Source organism: Lineus longissimus, chromosome 2 (genome assembly GCF_910592395.1).
Source record: "Lineus longissimus chromosome 2, tnLinLong1.2, whole genome shotgun sequence".
NCBI lineage: Eukaryota > Metazoa > Nemertea > Pilidiophora > Heteronemertea > Lineidae > Lineus > Lineus longissimus.
The window spans coordinates 17,850,550-17,873,252 of NC_088309.1; the positions used below are offsets into that span (position 1 = coordinate 17,850,550).

The 22,703-nt window shown below is 42.6% G+C and overlaps 3 protein-coding genes across 4 annotated transcripts; 2 read left to right on the top strand and 1 right to left on the bottom strand.

Moving 5' to 3' along the window:
* Window positions 1–1,958: 1,958 nt before the first annotated feature.
* LOC135483713 (kelch-like protein 36) lies at window positions 1,959–5,019 on the top strand. The gene is made up of 2 exons (XM_064764709.1): window positions 1,959–2,059; window positions 2,390–5,019. The coding sequence occupies exon 2, from the start codon at window positions 2,413–2,415 to the stop codon at window positions 4,516–4,518; it is 2,106 nt and encodes a 701-aa protein (XP_064620779.1). The 5' UTR covers window positions 1,959–2,059; window positions 2,390–2,412; the 3' UTR covers window positions 4,519–5,019.
* Window positions 5,020–11,410: 6,391 nt separating this feature from the next.
* LOC135482984 (uncharacterized) lies at window positions 11,411–14,175 on the top strand. The gene is made up of 2 exons (XM_064763471.1): window positions 11,411–13,096; window positions 13,138–14,175. The coding sequence occupies exons 1-2, from the start codon at window positions 11,411–11,413 to the stop codon at window positions 14,173–14,175; spliced, it is 2,724 nt and encodes a 907-aa protein (XP_064619541.1).
* Window positions 14,176–14,828: 653 nt separating this feature from the next.
* Window positions 14,829–22,697, bottom strand: LOC135482694 (nucleoside hydrolase-like). 2 transcript variants are annotated; one of them, XM_064762958.1, is made up of 6 exons: window positions 22,610–22,697; window positions 21,882–22,069; window positions 21,082–21,262; window positions 20,006–20,122; window positions 19,200–19,342; window positions 14,829–15,284 (listed from the first exon to the last, which is right to left on the bottom strand). In XM_064762958.1, the coding sequence occupies exons 2-6, from the start codon at window positions 22,059–22,061 to the stop codon at window positions 14,955–14,957; spliced, it is 951 nt and encodes a 316-aa protein (XP_064619028.1). In that variant the 5' UTR covers window positions 22,062–22,069; window positions 22,610–22,697; the 3' UTR covers window positions 14,829–14,954. The 2 variants fall into 2 exon arrangements, with proteins under 2 accessions (XP_064619028.1, XP_064619029.1); XM_064762959.1 differs by lacking the exon at window positions 19,200–19,342 and adding an exon at window positions 17,720–17,856 and having other exon boundaries at window positions 22,610–22,695.
* Between the last annotated feature and the right edge of the window lie 6 nt (window positions 22,698–22,703).

The window sequence follows — 22,703 nt, forward strand, 5'->3', positions numbered from 1 at the left end:
TTATAGTCATGTCCTCCTCGATGAACCGCGGGCAGAGAACCCAATGGTCATGCCATCGCTTCTGTTTAAAAGTCCAGGCACTTGGTCTAAATTTGTCTTTCGAGTTTTTGATGTAGTACATGAATCGTCTATTTTCGATCAATCGATTTATTATTCAAAACATTTTTTTCTTCATATTCACAAGGAAATACCAGAAATAGAGACGGACGTCTAATAGATGTACAATGTACATACATTGGGCAATCCATGGCCGTTGTATTATATCCAAGTCTATCGTTCGATATCTTGCTTAACCATTATGCTGTTTTGCCCCTTTACTTCGCATTTAAAAGAATTCAGGCCTAGCCAAATGCAGGGTCTATTGTCTTTAAACAGAGCCCGCTCGCACCTAGGCCTAAATTCCAAATGTTCAACTGTCTTATCAAAGGTTATCTTATAAAGCTTATCTCAGGGCAAATATCATGATAACATCGAGCCCATTCGAACAGCTTTCATAAGCCCGCAGCACACTAACTTTGGCGACAAGGAGCGTTCGGCTGACGCCTCTCGACGCCAAAGTTCGCGGCCAGTGGATCCCGGTCAGAGCACACCTGCCCAGAATTGGCGTCCAGTAGCGTCTTTTCCGCCACTTTAACCCATCCTGGGCCATGCAGCGCGAAATCATGTGACATCAAGACGCAAGCTGATTGGCCATAGCCTCGCCGCCGACGCCAACTCAGGCGGCAATCCGTAGCACACCTGGCTTCTTCTTGCGTTCAAATGCGGTGACACGCGTCAAAAATCAAACATGTTAGATATTTGGCGTTTAGTTGCGGCAAGTGGCGGCAAGTCGCGTTCGCCGACGCCGTTCGTAGCAGATTAGGGATTTTTCAGGCGTTCAGGACTCTTGCGGCAAAAAACGCCAGTGAACGCCGAAGTTGGCGGCTAGTGTGCTGCGGGCTCTAGGGGTCGATAGGCCAACCAGCAAGGGCAATGATCGATTATGGGCGGACTGACACGTTCTCTGTTTGCGGGTTCCCCACCCTTTCCCTTCAAAGCAAGCAGTCCAGAACCTGCTACTTCGATTGGTTTGTTGTTTAGATTTACATATATGATATATATAGATCAGCGGCGTAGTGGTTAGAGCACCGGGCTCATAATCAGGAGGTCGTGGGTTCGATTCTCGGAAGGGTCACTGCTGTTTCGTCTTTGTGTCTTTGAGCAAGGCATTTAACCCTACTTGCTTCTCTCCACCCAGGAGAAAATGGGTACCTAGCTGGCAGAGTTGGCACACTCAGTATGAATGTTAGTCCTGAGCGCTGTATAGCTGCAGCTCGGACCTGTAATACTCCCAGAGAGTAGAGCTTGAAGAACCAAGAATGTACAGGCCAACAGTTAGGGGTAATAATGTGAAGCGCTTTGAGCGACTGAAACCAGTTGGATTTAGCGCCATATAAGTCTCATAATTATTAATTATTATATACCTTACTCGCATATTGTAATCAGTTTGCAAATACCAGTAGGCCAAAAAAATTTTGGGGGGGGGGTTGGGGGCACCCACACTTTCTATATTCCTACAAAATCCAGAAAAGGATGTATTGATTCCACCAGAATATTTGATTTTTTGACTAAAATTGATGTTTAAAGGCTTACTGGCAAGACACCGGCCGTTATTGAGTCATGATCATGGCGGAAAGGTGCGCGAGCACTGACAAAACGTTTTATCGCATGATTTCCACGTAGTCGCTATTTTAAGATTGGGTCATATCAAAGATTTTTGTCGACTGTTGAATGTAAAGGTCGTGATCCAAATCCAAAATGTAGACCAGTGTGTCTATCAAGCGCAAAAAAAATATATTTTATGATATAGGCCTATAATAGTACTGTATAACGTACTGCCGATGCATAACAGCGGATTATCATTTTTTTGTTATAAAGCCATAGTCTCGGAATCGCTTCGACAACGACAGCCTGGAAAAGGAAAGTCAGCCTAAAGACCTACATATAGCCTTGTCCTAAAGCCTTGTCATTACTAGCATTCCTACTTGAGTCCGTGGAAGAAAGGAAAACATCTCAACGGGTAAGATTATTACAGCTTCAATGTCCTGAGAATGTCAAGTATTTTTCAGGTGGAACTCGCATTGTCTGCAACAAGCCACACACCAGTACAGCATTATTGACTGGATTAATTTGCGCCAGTTACATTAATGCCCAAGTCGTCTTCCATCCACATATGATTCATCGCGGGGAATATTTAATGGTTCGAAGTCCTTTGGGAGGAAAACTATGAATGATATTTCCGTACAAGATGGGCAACTATCGCAATCGAACTGAGTGAATATTTTTGATATTTGCCAAATGAGCTATATGAAATGCCCGTCCGAAACCTTAAATGCATTTTGTTTTACAGGGCCAGGAAACCGCTGCTAAACTATGAACAACCCCGACGACTCGTATAGCCAATCAATGGAACGCCTTGCGATAGGACGCGACACATCATTTTCAGAAGAGAGCGATCATGACTTCCATGAAGAGGACGGAGAATATGTTTCTTCCAAATACCAAGGTGGTTTTATGAGCAGCATACAGGAGTTGTATACATCATCTGAATTATGTGACGTTACCCTAAAAGCTGAGGATTGCGAAGTCAAGGCACACAAGTTGGTTCTGGCAACAGTGGGATACTTCCACGCCATGTTCACGAAGCCTTGGAAAGAGAAAGCACACGACAATGTCCAAATGGAAGGCCTCACGGGCTTTGGTCTAAAAGCCCTTGTTGACTTTGTTTACAAGGGGAAAATGAAAATACGGGTCGATTACATCAGAGATGTTCTTGATGCAGCACGTCATTGCCAATTTGACCACTTGACCAAGGTCTGCGAAAGTTATCTTCTGGAGGTATACAAGGCGAATGAAGAGACATACCAGGAAATTATTTCAGTTGCTAAGGAATATGATCTGATTGCAAAAATAGTCGAAAAATGTGAGGATTTTTTCAAGATCAACGTCACTGTTGGAAGGGAGAACTACGTTGAGATCATAAAGGCTGCGAAGGCCTGCCAATCTGAGGTCATGTTGAAATCGGTGATCGACTACACAAGATGCAATACTCTTCCTGATGACGCTGTCACAGCTGCGCTGGAGAGGTTCGATGAAGCCGACATCAAAAACCTTCTCCTGGGTCGTAGTGGTCTGGACGTAACAAGTCACGCGGTGGAGTTCCTTGTCCGTTGGATTGAACACAATGAGGAAGAAAGGTTAGATTTACTTCCTGGACTTTTCAAATCAGTAAACCTGATGGCCTTCGTCGGAGAAACTTTGCAGTACATTTCTGCTATGAAGTATATCAAAAGTAGCAAGGACTGTCAAACTCTGATACGTCAAGTAAGCGAAGACGTGGAAAGAGGGACATATTTGTTGAGCTTACTCCCGCACGAGTATATTGTTCTTCGGGATATCAATGACCCCAAGGCCATGCCTGTAGGACAAAAGATACCCGAGGTCGAGATGAAAGGAAGACAGGAGGAGACGAACTTCAGGCTTACCGATGACATTGCGGCAACTGTTTACGAAGACGTCCTCTACGTATGTGGTTCACATTGGAGTGAGGCTGTCAGCAAAGATGCCCCCGGTGTTTCGTCACAAAGTAAAACGTCACTTTATTGCTATAAGGTCGATTTCCTTCGCCATCAGTGGACACAGATAGCCTCCCTTGAGAACGCCCGGTGTCATCACAGTCTGACTGGTCTGGACGGCTCAATATATTCCATTGGTGGTAGGAAGCCTAACGGACCGGATTATTCTGGATTTGGACAAACCCGCGGCGTAGGCCTATGTGCTGTTGATGTTTATAGCCCATCCAATGACACATGGAGTGTGGGGGAGCCATTCCCAAGAAAGGTGTTTAACCATGCTGCAGCAGTGTTAGATGGCAAGATGTATGTCAGTGGAGGCTTCACAGGTAGTCACCTTGTCCACCATGATTTCTCCGTAATGCCAGGACCATCACCATCACCATCCGATAGTTTCGAATGCTTTGACCAAGCTACAAAAAAGTGGGAACGAAAAGCCAATTTGCTCCAACCGACCAATGGACATCAACTTGTCGCAAGTGGACTCGCCCTGTATCAGCTAGCGGAGAACCTGGGCAATGAAATCCAGCGCTACTGCCCAAAAAATGACCAATGGACTAAGTTGGTGCTGAAGCCTTCGCTGCCTCTGACATACAAACGTATCTCTTTAGGCGCCGCCGTCCCCGTTTGTGCATGCAACGATTGCATCTATATCATTGTGGGGCTAGACGATGTTCACATTATAGGACACCGTTGGTGGAGAGCACATCAACTTCTATTCAGGTACAACACTAAAACGGAAGAGGTTGACATGCTTCAAAGGCAAAAACTTTTGACAAATCAAAAATTCTCTGAAGCGTCGCATTCGAGGGTTTCTGCCTGTCCTTGCTGCTTCATTGTCCATTGCAGCAAGCGCACAATCGAACTCTTCTACGAACAGATCATGCTTGAAAGTCAGTCATGCTGAAATGGCTACAGGACGAAAAGTTGTTTTGAAGCCATCCATCTTTATTCTACAACATAAAGCTTTGTTTTTACTGACTGAGAGCGCAGTCGCAGGGTACGTAAAATGAAAATTAAGACACGTTTGTATTAAAGTTAAATTTGAAAACAAATTGTGCATGGGGTCATGTAGAGTCATTACCGAGGTGTAGTTAGTTTCACACTTCATATGAACATATCTGTACGCATGTAAATGCATTACCTAGTTGCATTTGTCTCACCCGTAGCGGCTTTTCAATTTTCAAAATAAATGGAGTACCACTGTGGGTGAGGAACGTGTCTGTAGGGCGGCTGTAAAACAAAGACGCCTTAGGCCATATTTTACATATTTGGTTCGCCAATTTTTATGTTGTAACTTATTAAAATTTGATATCGGGCCCTCGATATCAATCTCATTGAAATTTTGAATTATCAAACCACATCACAAAATCTCTCTTTGTGAAACTCTGCAATGGTAGGGATCATTTCTTGCTGAGAGTTGAGCTGTTCTTATGGTGCAGTGTCCGTCATTCGTTGTCGTCATAGCAAGGCACGTTTTGCGATTGCTGGAGCTATCGACTTGAAACTTGGTACAAATGTTCCCCTACGAAACCTGGGAGACTAAATTTAAGTCCGGTTCGATTCCTGATTTTACCAGCAGGTGGCTAAAACAGAAAACAGAAAAAGTGCAACATCTCCCCATCTCCCTGGCCATTCTAAGGACTCGATCATTACCCAATTTTTATCAAAAGTACACATAATGGCGATACATTACATATCAGGTGGCTTTCTAATTTCATGTATACTCTGATTTGACATATACTTTTCAAGGTCACAGAGGTCAAATACCGTAAATTAGCAGATGGTGGCATTTTTGTTACTACTGGAGCCATTGACTTGAGACTTGGTACATACAGATATGTACATGTAGCCCTATAAATTTCGGTCAAGTTCGATTCCAGGTGGCCAAAATCGAAAAAACTGAAACGGCTTGATCAGTGGTAAATTTTTATCATACGACTTGAAACGACTGGGAGATCAAAATTCAGTCCGGTTTAACCTGATATTGCCACCAGGTGGCTAAAATCAAAAACACAAAAAGTGCTATATTTCCCCGACTAAAGGGCAGAGACCTGTATTCATCCACGACCGGAAGTCACATAGAGCTTATCAAAATGTCAAGTTGTGGTAAATACATGGCTGGGATGGACCAAAGTGGAATTAATTCTCAATCTGTGGTTGATTCTTAATCTACAGAGTCAGGCCATCACAGAAATATGCTTTTTGATAATATATTTAAGAAAATGTGGTCTCACTGGTCAGTTTAGAACTTGTACTTTGACAGGGCCATATCAATGCGCCAGTGACGTTTTGATGGACATGGTGTACGGAAATCTTTTTTTCTCAGGCAATCGGTATTGGAATTTTTTAAAACTTTATTATGCTATTGGCAAAGGGTTCTTCTTGACACATATAAAATTTTGTGCAGATTGATTGGTCCAATGAGTACTTTTTTTACCAAAACCTATGCACAACAATGTACACGTAATGTACACATGTTTTAATAGAGGACTTTGGCCTAAAATGTTTATCGTTGGTACTTGTTATGACGATGCACGACATGTCACAGCTTTTGATTTGACCTACTTTTCAAGGTCACAGAGGTCATAGTGTAAATGGGTTGATGGTGGTACGTTTGGTGACTCCTAGAGCTATTGATGTCAATTTGGTACACTGTGGTATGAAACTTTGTAGACTATCTTCAGGTCCGATTCTATTCCTGCTTTGGCCACGAGGTGGCTAAAATCGAAATCAATAACATATGTTATTGTTTTGTCAGTGAGGGAGGGAGGTGAGTAGAATGGCCCTGGTCATTTCATATAGGTCTTTTCATAAAACAGATCCTCCAAGCTGTATTGCAGATGGAATCAGAAGTAGGAGTTATTTATTTATCATTTCTTCACAGCCCACAATAATAGATCTTTGGGGACTTGCATGACAGGAAAACACTTACATGTATCCACATGCACATGTAGGCCTAATGTTGAAATGAAATATAATGAAAACTGAAAATCATTTATCAATTTGACATATATTCTGTAAATAATCATTGTTGGTAAGTGTAAATATGGTAGATGCACAATACAATGCAAAAAAATTTCACTGCGTTTTAACTGAAATGTACAATACCATGTAAATCCATGAAAATGACTTCAGAAATTAATGATATAATTTCAGTAAATGATTACAGAAATTTGTCAATTAGTTTCATCCTGAGACAAGTACATTTTTACCATACATTAAAGGGACAACTTTGGCATGGGATAGGTGGACAGGAGGATGATACCCCTGCTTGTCACCGTAGTGTCACAAGAAAATTATCCGATGATGATTTCCACGTAGTGTTGGGAGGCGGTTTTTATGAAATAAGGCCGGAAAATTTCAGGTACATATAGGCTCACAGTTACATTTTGTTCTAAACTGCAGTTTTTGCAGTGCAATGATTTTTCGATTAGTCCGTTTGGAGAGGTCATGGCCCAGCAGGAAGCTTTTTCCATATGAAAAACAATACATAGCTCATGCCCAAGTTGTCCCTTTAAGGAGGTGTAACAGAAATAACTGCCCTGGCGGACAGTTCCTGCTTTATCCTGGTAAGATGGTGCTAGTGCAAATTTGACAAAGAGGTAGAATATTTGTTGTAGTAACTCTGAACATACATGTATACATTAGTAATGACCTTGCAATCATTCCTGCTTCTTCTGGGCAGTTTATATTACGCATAACCAAAGTAAAAAGACTCCTGGACATATAATGACAAAACGTGCCACTTATTAGTGAAATTTAAGAGATTGATCCCTTTGAGCGGACACCTCTCTATTGGGGACACCCTCTCCATTAAGGACACTAGTTTTGGTCCCAAATTAATTGGGCGTTTCCATTCAATTTTACCTGTCTCTAATTAGGACATCTCTCTTTTAAGGACAGCACTTACACATGACTTATCAGTCCCAAGGGTGTCAATAAAGGAGAGTTCTACTGTGTATTCTTCTGAGGTAGATTGTGCACTGCTCGGATAGTTTTATTAAAGGTCTCTACATTTTGAGCAAAATCTATTGTTCCGTCCAAACAAAAAGTACTTTCTATTGTCAGGCTCCATTGGGGCAACATATTGATACAGTAGAACCTCGCTATTAAGGACACCCTCAGGACTGACAAGTGCTGTCCTTAATAGAGAGGTGTCCCGATTAGAGAGGTCAAATTGAACAGAAACAACCAATTTGGGACCAAAACTAGTGTCCTTAATAGAGAGGTTGTCCTTAATAGAAGGATGTCCGCTAACAGAGGTTCCACTGTATCTGTTTTCTTACAAAGTAGAAAGCTTCAATAACTACATTGTATACCAGAAACAATAGTCAAAGATTTTTCTGTTATTCATGGAAGGTTATGGTCAGGATGCAATTTCAATACATAATATAATATAAAACGATATTTGTATGGCGCCGCTCATGTATAACTTCAGTTTTTGATACTGCACAATTTGTATTTTTACCTCGAGAGAGGGGCTACACATGAGTGGGCTGCTGGCATAATCAATGTTGTAAAATGCTACTGACATTTTGTGCGAATCCACACATTCACCAGAAAATGCCAAACTATTTCAACCAGTGCTCCTGTCACATGTTTGAGGACTTTTAATCAGCAGAAGGTGAAGACCAGATTCATACATCAGATGGTGCGAACTGTTATCAGAAAGAACTTTGTAATTCGTGGCAAAATTTAATCAAGAAACAATATATTGGACACTTATTCTGTAAGTTGTTATAAAATGAAATATTTTGGTTTGACATGTTTGATAAATTAATTATGCCAAGTAATTTCTCCCAACTCAAAGTTGATCAAGGTAGCGAACTGGCCTGCACCATTGCAATCAAGTGCTACAAAGGCAATGAAATGGCCAGGGCCATTGTGCTCACCTCATGTGGAGGAAAGATGGATAAAGAGCATGGTATTGCGTCATGTAGTGTTAGGTTTGATGTAGGTCCAAGCAATTACAATTTCCCCAAAATGGCCAATTTACAGTACATTCGTCCTCTGTGACCTTGAAAAGTAGGTCAAATCAAAGAAGACCCGGGTGACACATTGAATAGTTGTTAGAATTAGATGTACCTATGATATAAAATTGGTGCCAATCGGGCAAGTCATTACTAGGAATAATGGCATTTTGAAGAATTTAGGATTTGGCCCCCTCCCTGGAGGCCAAACGGCAAATCAGATCGCACCAAACTTCGGTACCTAAGATCACCTGACCAAGGGGTACATGTGTACTTAATTTGTGATCAATAGTCATTGCAGTTAAGAAACGTGCCATAGTTACGGCCTGACAGCGAATTTACGCCATTTGACCTCTGTGACCTTGACAAGAAGGTCAAATTAAAAACCTGTGTGACATATACTGTATGGTGGTTAGATGTACCCATGATATCAAATTGGTGGCAATCGGGCAAGAAGTTAAGGAATAATCACATTTTTAAGGTTTTTGGATTTTGCCCCCTGGTGGTCAAGTGGTGAATCATATTGGACCAAACTTCGGTCCCTGAGATCACCTGACTAAGGGGTAAATGTGTACCAAATTTGGTATCAATAGTCATTGCAGTTTAGAAACGTGCCATCGTTACATCCTAACGGCCAATTTACACCATTTGACCTCTGTGACCTTGAAAAGGAGGTCAAATCAAAAACCCGGAGGATATATGATGCACCTTTGCTAGAAGTACCTACCATATTTTTTTCAAAATTTCCCGATTACTATTAAGGGAGATATTGCATATTTTCACTTTTAACGTTTGGCCCCCTGGTGGCCAAACCATGAAACGAATCGGACCGAAACTTGGTCTCCAAGGTGTCATTACATAAGGGTACATGTGTACCAAGTTTCAACTCAATAGCTCTAACAGTTACGAAACGTGCCCTGCTAACGGACGACGGACGACGACGACGACGACGACGACGACGACGACGACGACGACGACGACGACGACGACGACGACGACGACGACGACGGACGACGGACGCCACGGTATGGGATAAGCTCACCTCTGCTAAGAGGTGAGCTAAAAAGTGAAGGAACAACCATTTTACTTCTATCTTTACCTAAAACATCAATTCTACCTAACAGCTGACTACATTACGAGATTACATGAGATGCGCACGCATATCAACCCAGAATGCAATTCGACGCGCAAGATCCAAGATGGATGCAACTTTTTTCTAAAGAGTTCTTTGTTCGATTGTTTTTTAGAGCCGTTCTCTTCTCTGCGGCGAAGAGGGGCTCACGTTTTTTCAGGTTGGTATCTTTAGATCACGGGGGACCGCGGTCGCCTTTTGGTCCAGTCTATTCGACTTGGTGTGATCGTTTTTTGGTGTGGCGTTACTCGTGCGCGGGTAGAGGTCGCCGCCCGCAGTGCAGCAGCCTCGTTTTCACTTTGCCGCGATTTGTTACAAACACGTGAGCAGAAGCCTGGTTTACTGTCACTTTGGTCTACAAAAGACTCTGTTACCACTATGAATAGTGAGTTTAACCTTGCGGACGCTGTTTTCCGCGATGACAAGGGTAAGGCACCCAACCATCAATTCTCGTTTTCCTCGAAGTGGTCACCATGTGATGGGCAGACAACTAACACTGCAGGTTGTGACTTTTCAGGTCCCAACATGGCCGACAAAAGCAAGGCCCCCCCTTCGGCAGCGATGGGTAGTGCTAACGACATGTTAGACTCGGTGCGACGTAAGAAGAGGAAGGCTGCCGAGATGGAGCAGGAAGATCAGGAGTTGACTGAAGAGTTCGGTGACGAGGGCGAGTTTCATGACCATGATGACATGGATTTTGAGCTTGACAAGCTCCTCGATGATGGCAGTGCCGATGACAGTGAGCAGGTTGAGGATGATCCTCTTTTCCTTGAACTTTTACAAGCGTATAAAGCTCAGGAGGAGGAGGTCGGCCCCCCCATCATGGAAAAGTTTGGCACCCTGATCAACAACATGTTCTCATCAAGGATGCAGGACGAGCAGGCAAAGGTACTTTGTGAGAAGTATGTCAGGCCAGAGAATTGCCCCAGTATGGTGAATCCGCGTATTAACCAGGAGATCTGGGACGTCATCGTACAATCTCCCAGGATGCTCGACATCTCTATGAGCAAGGTGGGAAACAAGATTGTCAAGAGTGCTTTGCCCATCGTAAAGTTAGTGGACATTCTCTACGAGGCCAGACAAAGCAAGAAGATCCCCGATACTGGGCTGGCTGTCCGATTGGCAATGGATGCGTTGGCCATTGCTGGCAACGCACTGCACGAGCTTAACGGGCTCAGAAGGCAGGCTGTAAAGCGGGTTCTACCGGAGAGGGCCCAGAAGCTAGCAGGAAAGGTGAAAGAGGAGACGGCACTGCTGTTCGGCTCTGACCTCCAACAAACAATGAAGGACATTGTCGAAGGGGAGAAGCTAGGACTTTGTCTCGAGCCAGCTCGCCCGAAAAATTTTGGGCCTCGACACAATGCAGCGGCTAGAGGTCAGCGTTTCGGTCAGAGATGTGGAGCGTACCGTGGTAACTTTACCCAACGCAGCGCTGGGTCGGGGGACTGGCACAAGGGCGCCCAGTCGCGCCCCCACTATGCTCAGCAGAGGAGCAGAGGTTACCAGCCCAAGAACCTAAAGAGAGGCAAACCCCAAGGAGGGAGCAATGCCTCAGCCCAGCAGAAGAAATAGTTGGGGTAGGTAAGTGTGGTAAGTTTGATGAATTTCTGGGGCTTGCTGTGGAACGGGCTCAACGGGCGGTTGAGGGTTTCAAGGCAGGTAGAATCAAGCAATTTCTCCCTTTTTGGAGAACAATGACATCTGACTCTCAGATTCTTCATCAGATCTCGGGGGTGACCCTGGAATTCGACCAGATCCCTGAACAACGGTTTGTACCAAAACCTTACAAATTTGATCCAGATAAATTTAGACGCATTGATGACAAGATTAAATCGATGTTGTCAAAGGCCATCATTGAGCCTACTTGGCATGAGCCAGGGCAATTTATCTCCAATATTTTCACCAGGGATAAGAAGGATGGGGATATTAGGGTCATCCTTGATTTATCTGAGCTTAATGATGATATTACCTACCACCATTTCAAGATGGAAACCTTCCAAGCCGCCCTTGACCTTGTTTTTCCCAACTGCTTCATGGCCTCTATTGATTGGAAAGATGCCTACTTTTCTGTCCCAGTCAGGAAGGGGGACAGGAAGTATCTGAAATTTATTTGGGGTGGTAAACTTTTTCAGTTTACAGCACTCCCCAATGGGCTTAGCTCAGCTCCACGTATTTTCACCAAAATTACTAAGGTAATGTTGGCGGAGTTGCGGAAGAGAGGCCATCTCATTACATCGTTTATTGACGACTCATTCCTTGTAGGTGATGAGAGCGGTTGTGAAGACAATGTCATGGAGACAGTGAATTATTCTGAAGAATCGGGCTGGGTAGTTCACCCAGTCAAATCTAGGTTCAAGCCTGCTCAACAGCGTATTTTCCTTGGTTTCATCATCAACTCAGTGCTGATGATTGTGACTTTGACAGAAGAGAGAATTCAAAAGATGTCCACTGTGGTGGAGAGGCTTTTGAACCAGCGGGGTAGAGTTACTATTAGGAGGCTGGCTGAAGCCATTGGCTTGATGGTTGCTAGTTTTCCAGCAGTGGAACTTGGGCAACTCTACTATAGGACCTTGGACAATTTCAAAACACTGTGTTTGAAGCTCAGTAGTGGCAATTTTGAGGCAAAATTTGAGATCCCGCAGGTTTGTAGGGGGGATTTGGCTTGGTGGAAGAGCAACATTGCCACAACATCAGCCCCGATTACCAGGAGACCACCTGATGTAGTTCTTACCTCTGATGCATCCCACATTGGGTGGGGTGGCACTTGCCAAAATAGGGAGACAGGGGGTAACTGGGGTCTAGAGGAACGTGCTAGGCACATTAACCAGCTAGAGCTCATGGCAGCGCTCTTCACCATAAAAGCGTTCTGTACTGATGCATTTGATCAGCACATCCTTATCAAGAGCGATAATACTACCACGGTGGTTTACATCAACCATATGGGGGGTAGGAAGAAGGAGTGCAACGCTATTGCCAGAGAGCTGTGGATGTGGTGCACTGAGAGGAAGCTCTTTGTTACAGCTACTTATTTGCCTGGTGCACTCAACGTGCGAGCAGATGCACAGAGCCGTACGTACCATCACAATGGTGAATGGTCTCTAGACTTTATGGTATTCAGCTGTATAGCTGAAATATGGGGTATGCCACAGATTGATTTGTTTGCTTCCCGGCTAAATTACAAGGTTAAGCCTTATTACTCGTGGCAGCCTGACCCTGACTGTGAAGCAGTAGATGCATTCTCAGTCTCATGGGAGGGCAGGTTTGTTTATGCCTTCCCACCTTTCTGTCTGATTGGGAAAACGCTGAAGAAAATTCAGGCAGACGGAGCAGTTGCGATCATTGTCTTCCCCTTATGGCCGACACAACCTTGGTTCACGACAGTAAGCAGATTACTGATTGATTCTCCTGTTCTACTTTACAGCAGGGGACCACTCATCAGCCACCCGAATCCGGAAAAAGTAAACAAACTGCCGGGAATGAGACTGGTGGCAGCCTTGGTCGGGGATCAGGAGAGACTGATGAGGAGCTCGATCACATTGCCAAGGACGTTCTTTCGGCAGCATGGCGGGATGGAACGAAAAAGCAATACAAGGGTTACTTGCTTAAATGGTTCACCTTTTGTAACGAACGGAACTGTGACCCCATGGTTCCGGATGTAAACCTAGCCCTACGTTTCCTGACTTCCCTATATAAAAAGGGACTGGGGTACTCAGCGATTAACACCGCTAGGTGTGCTTTATCGGGCATTATCACTGTTGATGGAAAGCCGTTTGGGACTATTTATGTGGTGAATAAGTTCATGAGAGGCTTGTTTAATCTTAGGCCTGCGCTGCCTAAGGCAGTGGTGACTTGGGACGTTTCTGTGGTTCTAGCACACCTCAGGTCTCTGTCACCGGTGACAGAGCTGTCCCTAAAACAGCTTTCCATCAAAGTGGTAATGCTCATGGCATTACTTACTGGGGCCCGGTGCCAGACACTGCATCTAATAGACATCAGAAATATATCCTTATCAGAGACCGTATTAAAGATTCGCTTTGGTGACTTGCTGAAGCAGACAAGACCTGGGTTTCAGCAAGAAGAGCTTGTTATCAATGCTTATGCGCCGGATAGGCGGTTGTGTCTATGTGCAGCTCTATTGGAGTATCTGAAGCGAACGGAGTTCTTGAGAGGCGAGCATAAAAGCCTGTTTATTAGCTCCATTAAGCCTCATGGACCAGTGGCTAAGGACACTATATCCAGATGGGTGAAAGAGGTGATGAAGGAAGCAGGTGTGGACACCGATATATTTAGCCCGCATAGTGTTCGGGGTGCGGCAACGTCTAAAGCCAAGCTAGCTAAGGTAGCCATAGCTACTATATTGAAAACTGCAGGATGGTCTGGGGAAGGGACATTTGCTAAATTCTACGATAAGAAAATTGTTCATGAGGGACAATTCGGTGAGGCTATCTACAAGCAATAGGTAGTTTTTTGAAGTAGTGAGTTGGACAATGTTGTAAGTGATTCAGTCACTAGTCTTTTCTCAGGTTTTGGCTAGATGGTGGCAAAGGTTGGTGCCTACACTATATAGGGGGAGACGCTATATAGTTTTTTGTGGCCAATTGTAATTGTTATGTTTTGGATTACATTTATGTAGATTCTTTATGACATGTAGACGGGTTACAGGTTGGGTCTGATGTGAAGGACTCAGCGAGGTTGATCTATGGCATTTTCGAGTTAATAAAACAGTTGTTTTTTCAAGGAACATTGGTGTGTCTTATGTTTCTTGTGTTTATTTGGCTGATTGGTGCAACTTTGAATTCTCATGTAATCTCGTAATGTAGTCAGCTGTTAGGTAGAATTTAAAAATTAAACGAGACTTACCTGTAAGGTGAAGTTTGATTATAATTCTACCTATACAGCTGACGAATGGAGAGATTACATGCCCTCCCTGTTTGCTGGGCCCTCCCGGTAATCTCTCCTTCGGTTGCTTGCACCAAAATCAGCTGGTTTAAGGTTGCATTCTGGGTTGATATGCGTGCGCATCTCATGTAATCTCTCCATTCGTCAGCTGTATAGGTAGAATTATAATCAAACTTCACCTTACAGGTAAGTCTCGTTTAATTTTTAAATTTTAAATGCAGGAAACCTCTGAATAGAACTTTAGTATTGATTTTTTCAAATTTTAAAGAGTGCATGTTTTTTACTCTTAATTACTAACCCTGGAGGTTTTGACAAGACACTGTCAGTACCAATATGACATTACTTGATAGCAGCCTCAAAACCATTCTTTAGAAGATCACAATTTATCTTCGAGATGATTTCCGTGTTGGGTTCCTGACCCAACACTCCATTCCAGTCAACGACCATCTGACCTCGTGTCAGTGAACCATTTAACTCCACAGTGCAATAACACTTCTTGGACTCCAGAACACAGCCGTCATAGAATAAACAGGCTATCGCCTGGGGATCACAGCACCTGAAACCACCCAATTTCAACTCGTCCCTTTGACGTGTAGCATCAGACTTCAAAAAGGCCTTAACAAATTTGGCCTTCTTAGTGTCCGTGGATGTCCATCTGTCAAACCATTCCTGAAAGATATTGAGCTTGAGGTGAAACCTTCTTAAAGGGGGACTACAAGAAGGCAGAAAGTAAGGGGTCTCTAAAGGACATTTAAAGGAACTACTGCGGCAGCAACAAATAAAGGTCATAACTGTTGCGTTTTATTCCACGCTCGTAACATATATTCTTAAGATCATCCTCAATGATTATGTTATATGACTGGATCTATTCCTTTTGGAGGGCGGCTTTGGACCTCATGCATTACTTTTCATCAGGGAGAGTGTCACCTTTTGAATAGAGTACATGTACTAGCAAAAACTAATTACCGGTAACCCTCGTTACCGGATTTTTTTCATTTTTAGAAATCGCAACTTGTTTTATTGTCAAAACTGTTGAAGAGTGTTTCGCTCATCACCATCCAATCCATCAACTACTTGACGATACTGCGATATGTCACTGCTTGAGACAAACTTCACTGTGCAAGGGGTACTTGCTGCAGCTTAACGATGTATTCTACTGTAGGGATGGCCTCCTATCACATTTTTAAGGTGTTCCAAAGTCAATGTTTCACCTAGTTTTTGGAGTATGCATAGACTTTGGCCAGTAAATTTAAGTGGTTTATTTCTCAAAAACCTGGCACCTACGAACTTAAAAATGTGCAAAAATGGAAATGCCTGTTTTTTCTTTTTGAATGGTCATCGCCATTTGTTCCTAGCCCCCTCCGTTCTCGAGATATCACCAGTTTCCTGTTTAGTACGATTTTCCACTTTTTCACAGCATTCTGCTGGCACTGAATTACAATATTACACTTCTCATAAACAGGGTATCTTTTATGGAAAAGGGGGGGGGGGTCTGGCAGTAACAAATCTGAACTAATTATTGAAAACAAAGCACTGGTTTCCTTTCTACATAGGTTTATATGAGATGATAGGGAGGCAGTAATGTGTATAACTTGCATTTTGGCTTGTAGGGGAGAGAGCGGGTTAAGCGAACAGACTTTTGGTTCTAATAATAACGCATGCAACTTGCTATAACATGTCAGTATAAAGCAGATAAATCTGAAGATGTATATCTTTGAAAATCTAAAAAAGGTAAAATCAATGTGCAGAAAATATAACACCAAAAACACATTACTTCAAAGTTACTTTGAAGTAAAGTGTTTTTGATTCCAACCTGGAGAACCAGCACCAAATTCCCCGAGTTTTTGATTCCACCCTCGAGAACCAGCACCACATTTCCTGAGTTTTTTATTCCACCCTGGAGAACCAGCACCACATTTCCTGAGGACATGCCTCAGTTAGGTTCAGATCAAGGTAGGATATCCTGGCATGTCAACCCTATAACCCCGAGATCATCTTGCTAACTCACAGAAAATGCATTTTGCATCAAAATCCCAATTTAAAAGCTGGCTCAAAAGTACATGTACTCATTTGGTGACCTAATAGAAACAGTCGGGAATTCAAGCATTTGCAGATTTGAAGCAATTGTCAGTCAGAATGTGAAACCACTATAGACTATTTAAAATGTCAGTGTTTCTTGCTGTAATGGTCTGAGTCAAGTACTCCTGAATCACTTCTTGTTCAGGCTATATTTCAGGTTTAAAAAGGACTTTAAAGTTGACAAAAACATAGGTCTCCAGACAGTTTCATGATTAGCAAAAAAAAGTGGTTTCAAGCCATCTGGAGGGACAGAGCAAGGGGGGACCTTAAAGTCAGCAAAAAATGTTGACATGAAAAATTTCCAAAAAAGTGTTTTCAAGCCATCTGGAGGGACAGAGCAAGAGGGGACCTTAAAGTCACCAAAAAATGTTGACATGAAAAAATTTCCAAAAAGGGTGTCATTGCAGATTTGAAGCAATTGTCAGTCAAAATGTGAAACCACTATAGACTATTTAAAATGTCAGTGTTTCTTGCTGTAATGGTCTGAGTCAAGTACTCCTGAATCACTTCTTGTTCAGGCTATATTTCAGGTTTAAAAAGGACTTTAAAGTTACCAAAAACATAGGTCTCCAGACAGTTTCATGATTAGCAAAAAAAGTGTTTTCAAGCCATCTGGAGGGACAGAGCAAGAGCAAGAAGGGACCTTAAAGTCACCAAAAAATGTTGACACGAAAAATTTCCAAAAAGAGTGTCATTCTGCGATCAAAAGCTAGCTACGGCCCTGAATTTGATGCAAAATTTTAGCATTTTCTTTGGGTTCGCGAGATGACCTAAGGAATATGGGTGACATTTAGGAAATCTTAGTTCGACCAGAGGCAAGCCAGGACAATCTCCAGGGTGAGTAAGAGTTTCAGAAATTACCCAACAACTACCACCACCACATAAGTTACCGAGCGCTTCCATTAACTCCCGAAACAAGTTTTCTCTTCAAAATGAAGAGAGGACTCTTGGCAATATGAAATCTCTTTCAAAACTACACAAGGGACCCTCAAAAATCGACATGTATGTGGGACAAATATACATACCCAATCAAGTGTATGGCCCATGCAAGTTTCCCACGACACTAGTTGTTTTGGACATTCAAATTCCATCAACACATTTCTCGCTGCTTCTGGGTCAGAGAAGAAGTTGAACTCTCCGCTGACACTAACATTGCCCCTCCCTACACAACATTTCAAAAAGCAAACAAAAAGCAACTTATAACAATTGCAGCAAAACAAGCGAAAATAAATGCAGGGAGAACAGAAGTGTACCTCTGTCCTTGTAAAGGTGCCGAGTCTGAGAAAGGGAGTGTAACCTTGAGAAAAGGTGGTTTAGGTCATTTAACCAAAACTCATTAAAGATTTTTTCAAATTCCAGCCCACCATATTCGCCTTCCCACTCCGAATTGTGGATAGGGCGGGCGATGGTGACTTTTGGGTTCAATCTGCTTGCAAAGTACGGACACAATGTTCTCTTGTGCGCTTTGAGTAGGCCAAGCAAGTGATAAGTTTGCTTAATTAATCGACAAAATCGATGGTTCTGGTTGAATCGTTTGTCAGAGTGAATTTTTGGTCCTTTTCTCTCCTAAATCAAAGTCACTGATTTGGTTTAGTCATCTTCTCTGTGCGTCATTATGCCAAGCTGCAAACATACTCTCAACTCGGCTGTGTAAGACCAGATCATATGATTCTTGCCTGCCCATTACATGTTAAATCATACATGTGGGATTACCCAAAATCACAATTCCAGCCGATGAGGTCTGACAAGGATTTTTATAGGCCTAACACCCCTAACCTGGATGAATGTCCTTATGAATAAACATCATAAATGTGGTATTGGGCGGTATTGGGCAGTATTATCAATCTGGTCTTATAGAGCCGAGTTACGAGTATTAAATTTATTCTATTGAGTTGTCCCCTAGTGTGCTCATTACAAAATGGTGTAGAGGAGCATAAGCTTTTAGTACGATTTTACACACTTGATAAAGTACAAATGCATGTTATAGCAAAGTTGGCAAATTTACACTGCCTCAAGTTGAAAGGTCAAATGTAAAGGTGCTATAATGAAATAAACATCAATGTGCATGTAAATATCATTAAGGCCGCAGTTAATCGTAGCCTAAGAGCCAGTTTTTATAAGATTCAGGCGGGTTTCATCTGGTCCTATGTAAGGTAAATCCCATACAACACATGACTGCATCTATTGAACCACCCAATCAAGGACACTCTCAGCCGCTCTTTTATTGACACCAACACCCATTCCCATGGGTGTCCGCTAAACAAAGGTTGTACCGTAGGATCAAGTCTTTAATTTTACTTAGTATCACTCATATTGTAAAAGCGCCATGGTTCTGCCACTGTCAGAAATCTGCAAATCCAGAGTAATGGAAAAGTGCACGCAAAAAGGACAGAGTGGCAAGGTACAAGTGCCCTCCTGCAACTCGAAATGCACTAGACACTGTCTACAAAAGGCAGGCGGATAATTCAGCTAGCTGAGGCACAGGCAGAATAGATGCAGATTTACCCAAGACAGCCTATGCTCAAGAGCCACCTCATAGGCAAGGATTCTGCAAGATGTCTGTCTACCTATCTCATTAAGGGTGTTATACGCAGACTCGGGGTCACAGAAAAAGTTGTGCTCAGCACAAGGAGTGACACGCCCTTTCCCTGAAAGTAAAGTGACACAATGCGACTTTGGCCGAATGATAAATATTGTGTTTTCTTCAAAAGCACAGCAGTAGGGTGGCGAACACCGCCATTCGGTCGAAAGCAATGATTTTTCAGGATATGTCTCCAGAAGAAGCTAACAATACTTCCAATTCAAGCCCCAAGATGCCTGGAAAATGCATATTTGACGCTTTAATTTCCAATTTTTTCTGGGGATTGCCTTTAGACACTCTCTCTTCTTTTCGTTTCCAAGATCGCACTTTGGAGCTCTCTGGTTGGGGCTAGTGTGCTCCCCCTTTCACAAATTTCTTAAGGGTTTTTCATATAAAATGTCTATTTCAGTCATAAATTACACAAATTTGATTGTTAGTATGGACAAGAAGATTTAATTCAATGAAATATTCCATGTTTGAAAACTAACGACCAACTTCTGTTCAGGTGGCCAGTGTAACAGTTCACTTCAAAACAAGGCGGGTACTGTAGGTGATTGCATTTAGCATCTACCGTGCGGAACCACTACTGGCCAGTTCCGGGCCACTCACTGTAATGTAATCAAGGGAGTGGTTGAGTCACTCTACAAGCCGGTCAACCTGCCATGGCTAGATCCAAAGAGCTATGGTGTGCTTCTTAAAGCTAGATCATCTCTATCGTCCTTTGACTCACCTGTTATGTTGCCACCCATTATCAGCAAACTCTTCAACTTCTTTCCAAACTCTGGATCCAAGTGCTGAGCCAGGGACAGATTTGTCAAAGGCGCCAAAGCCACAAGTGTTACTTCGCCTATATATAATCATACAAATGATGCATTCAATATTTGAATTAATTGATAAGATAACAAGACCTGTCCAGCCAACTTTTTAAAAACAGTCAGGTGAGGATTGCCAGTTGCAGCCAAATTGGGCGACAGCTCCCAGAAACTCCTCGATCCGACTATGCCTGGAGATACCACAGCTCAGCTAGCTCCGGAGAGTTAAAGTGGAAGTGCAGTCAGGATCCTAGACAAAGCATTTGTCGATTGGTGGTTGTGAAAGGCTCGTTCTTGCCTTTGCCCGACTGTTTAAGGTCGTCTTATCTGACACTGTAGCAATAGTAGCAATAGAATGCAGCCTGCATCCATTTTTTGACATCAAGGAAGGCATTCAACCATCAGCCAGGGACAGCAAGAATAAATAGTCTACATGAATTCTTGGAGACAGGGATATCTCCCCGACAGGTTTTTCTGCTGTAGATGATTCACAGTATTGAAGAGATTTGACATTAAACCGACTTCTGAGAAAATGGAAAAACCTCAAGGATGCTATGAAATAACAGACTATGAGAAAAAATTGGCTACAGTTTCGAAGGGTCTTTGCCGGCCCAGATGGTATGTTTTAAGTAACCTCGCATTTTATACCTAGAAATGCATTTGTGACCCGTCACAGCAAAACCAGACGCATGTCGTTCTGAACATGTCAGGTTGAGACGAACTGGTCGCACATGTACATTTCACTGTCGTCTGCCTTTTGTGAAATCAGTGCACATCAATTTCTTCCATCAGGCATTATCTCCTGCCAGTCCTGGGGTCATCTGTGCTACATGCACCTCATTTTGCTTTGAGAGGTCACATTTGTATGTACCAGATGATATTGACGCATTTATAACCAGAAATTATAATTCTAGTGGACATTGTTAGAAGATCAGCTAAAAAGTGCATGGAGGTCAAAGTGTAGTACCGGTATTAATATAAACATGGCAATTACCAGGGTATTTGTTGACAAGATTCACCATGGCAACTGCAGCAAACTCCTCCTTAATGATACTGATGTCCACTGGACTAGCGCTGTCAATACTTGTATCGCCTAAACCATCTAAGCCATGGTAGTGTGTGAGAGGATGCGACTTCATGACAAGTGGCTTGGCTGCTCCCTTGTAAACCGGAATCTGAAAGAAAAGGGCAATAAAATTAGTGATGTAAATCAACCTAGAGTCATCAGAGGCTAAGTTCCAATTATTCGCATCAGAAAAAGAAATTGTGCATGACCAAAAAAATACCCCAAAATCTGATGAAACAAGCTAATTTGTCTACTCATGCCTGTTGTGGAACAGTAAATTTGACATCAAGTTGAAATCTCTCGGTCTTATGGTTACAAAATGTGCACTATGTTGACGACACCATTCTGAATACTTATTTTAGCTAAAAAAGCTTTAGAAATTACCTAATTTGAAGTCACGCCACATCTATACAAAACAGTGAAAATGCATCCTATGCATGTCTATGACGTAATGAGTACTATTACTCTATGATGCATCATCTCGACCCGCAATCGCGGCAATGTTTTCAGATTGCTAAATCAGTCACCCAGTCAGGATGCGATACATTTGACCTGAGAACTCTTGCAGAAAAAAACATAATAAGAACAGTCGCTGGTTCAAGGTGATGTCGTTAATCTACGAGAAAATTTGCATTATCTCGTCACATGCAACAAGAAAACTTTATTGCCAGTGGGACAGTGCTCAGAAGAAGTTTCTTTTTCTGTTTAGTCATGTACATTGTACTTACATCAAGTCGATCACATGTTTGTAATACTCTGAGTGTATTCCTACACCCCTCATTAACCCTCACGTTGCCATGTACGCAAGTAATGGCCAAGACTTCAACATCTGATTGGGCTAGTGCAACCATGATGGCCAAGGCATCATCTGTCCCTGTGTCGACATCTATAATAAGTTTCATAACCATGGCAACAGCTGAAACGACAAATCAGTTATGCGCGTTAATTATACCATAATTTGAACATTCAAAATTTGTATGCACGCAGCTACAGATGGCCGCCGGGCCGCGAGTAGGCCTAAATATCCCGAGGAGTGTGGCGCTGCCCTGTAGATTTGAAGGCTTAAAATCAGAAAATTCCATGCAGGTCCAGGAGGATTGTGGAGTCAGCAGCCAAATATTTTGACATGGCTGCAGGTAGGCAATACGGTAATAGGAGTTGGAGACGACTGCGAGACAACGAAAGACTAGTTTTGGAGCTGCATCGAGTGTATTTTTGCTAATTTGCGATATCATTTATTGGGATTTTTTACTGACTTCAAGTGCCCGTGAATGAATCAGTAATAGATTCTGTCACATCATCCAAAAGTGTACACAAACATTCTACCAACGTCACGACGATCCAAAAATGCATATTTTTTGTCCGATCTGCCAGGATTTATGAAGTGACAGTCACATATATTACATAAACAAACTACATTAAATAAACAAAACTACTTTTTCATGCATATAATTACTAAATTTCTCTGATAATCTGCAATAATGATGGCAATGTGATAAATGCGATAAATTCGCAAAATGTTAAAGTCTTGCCTACACAAGTGTAAGCAA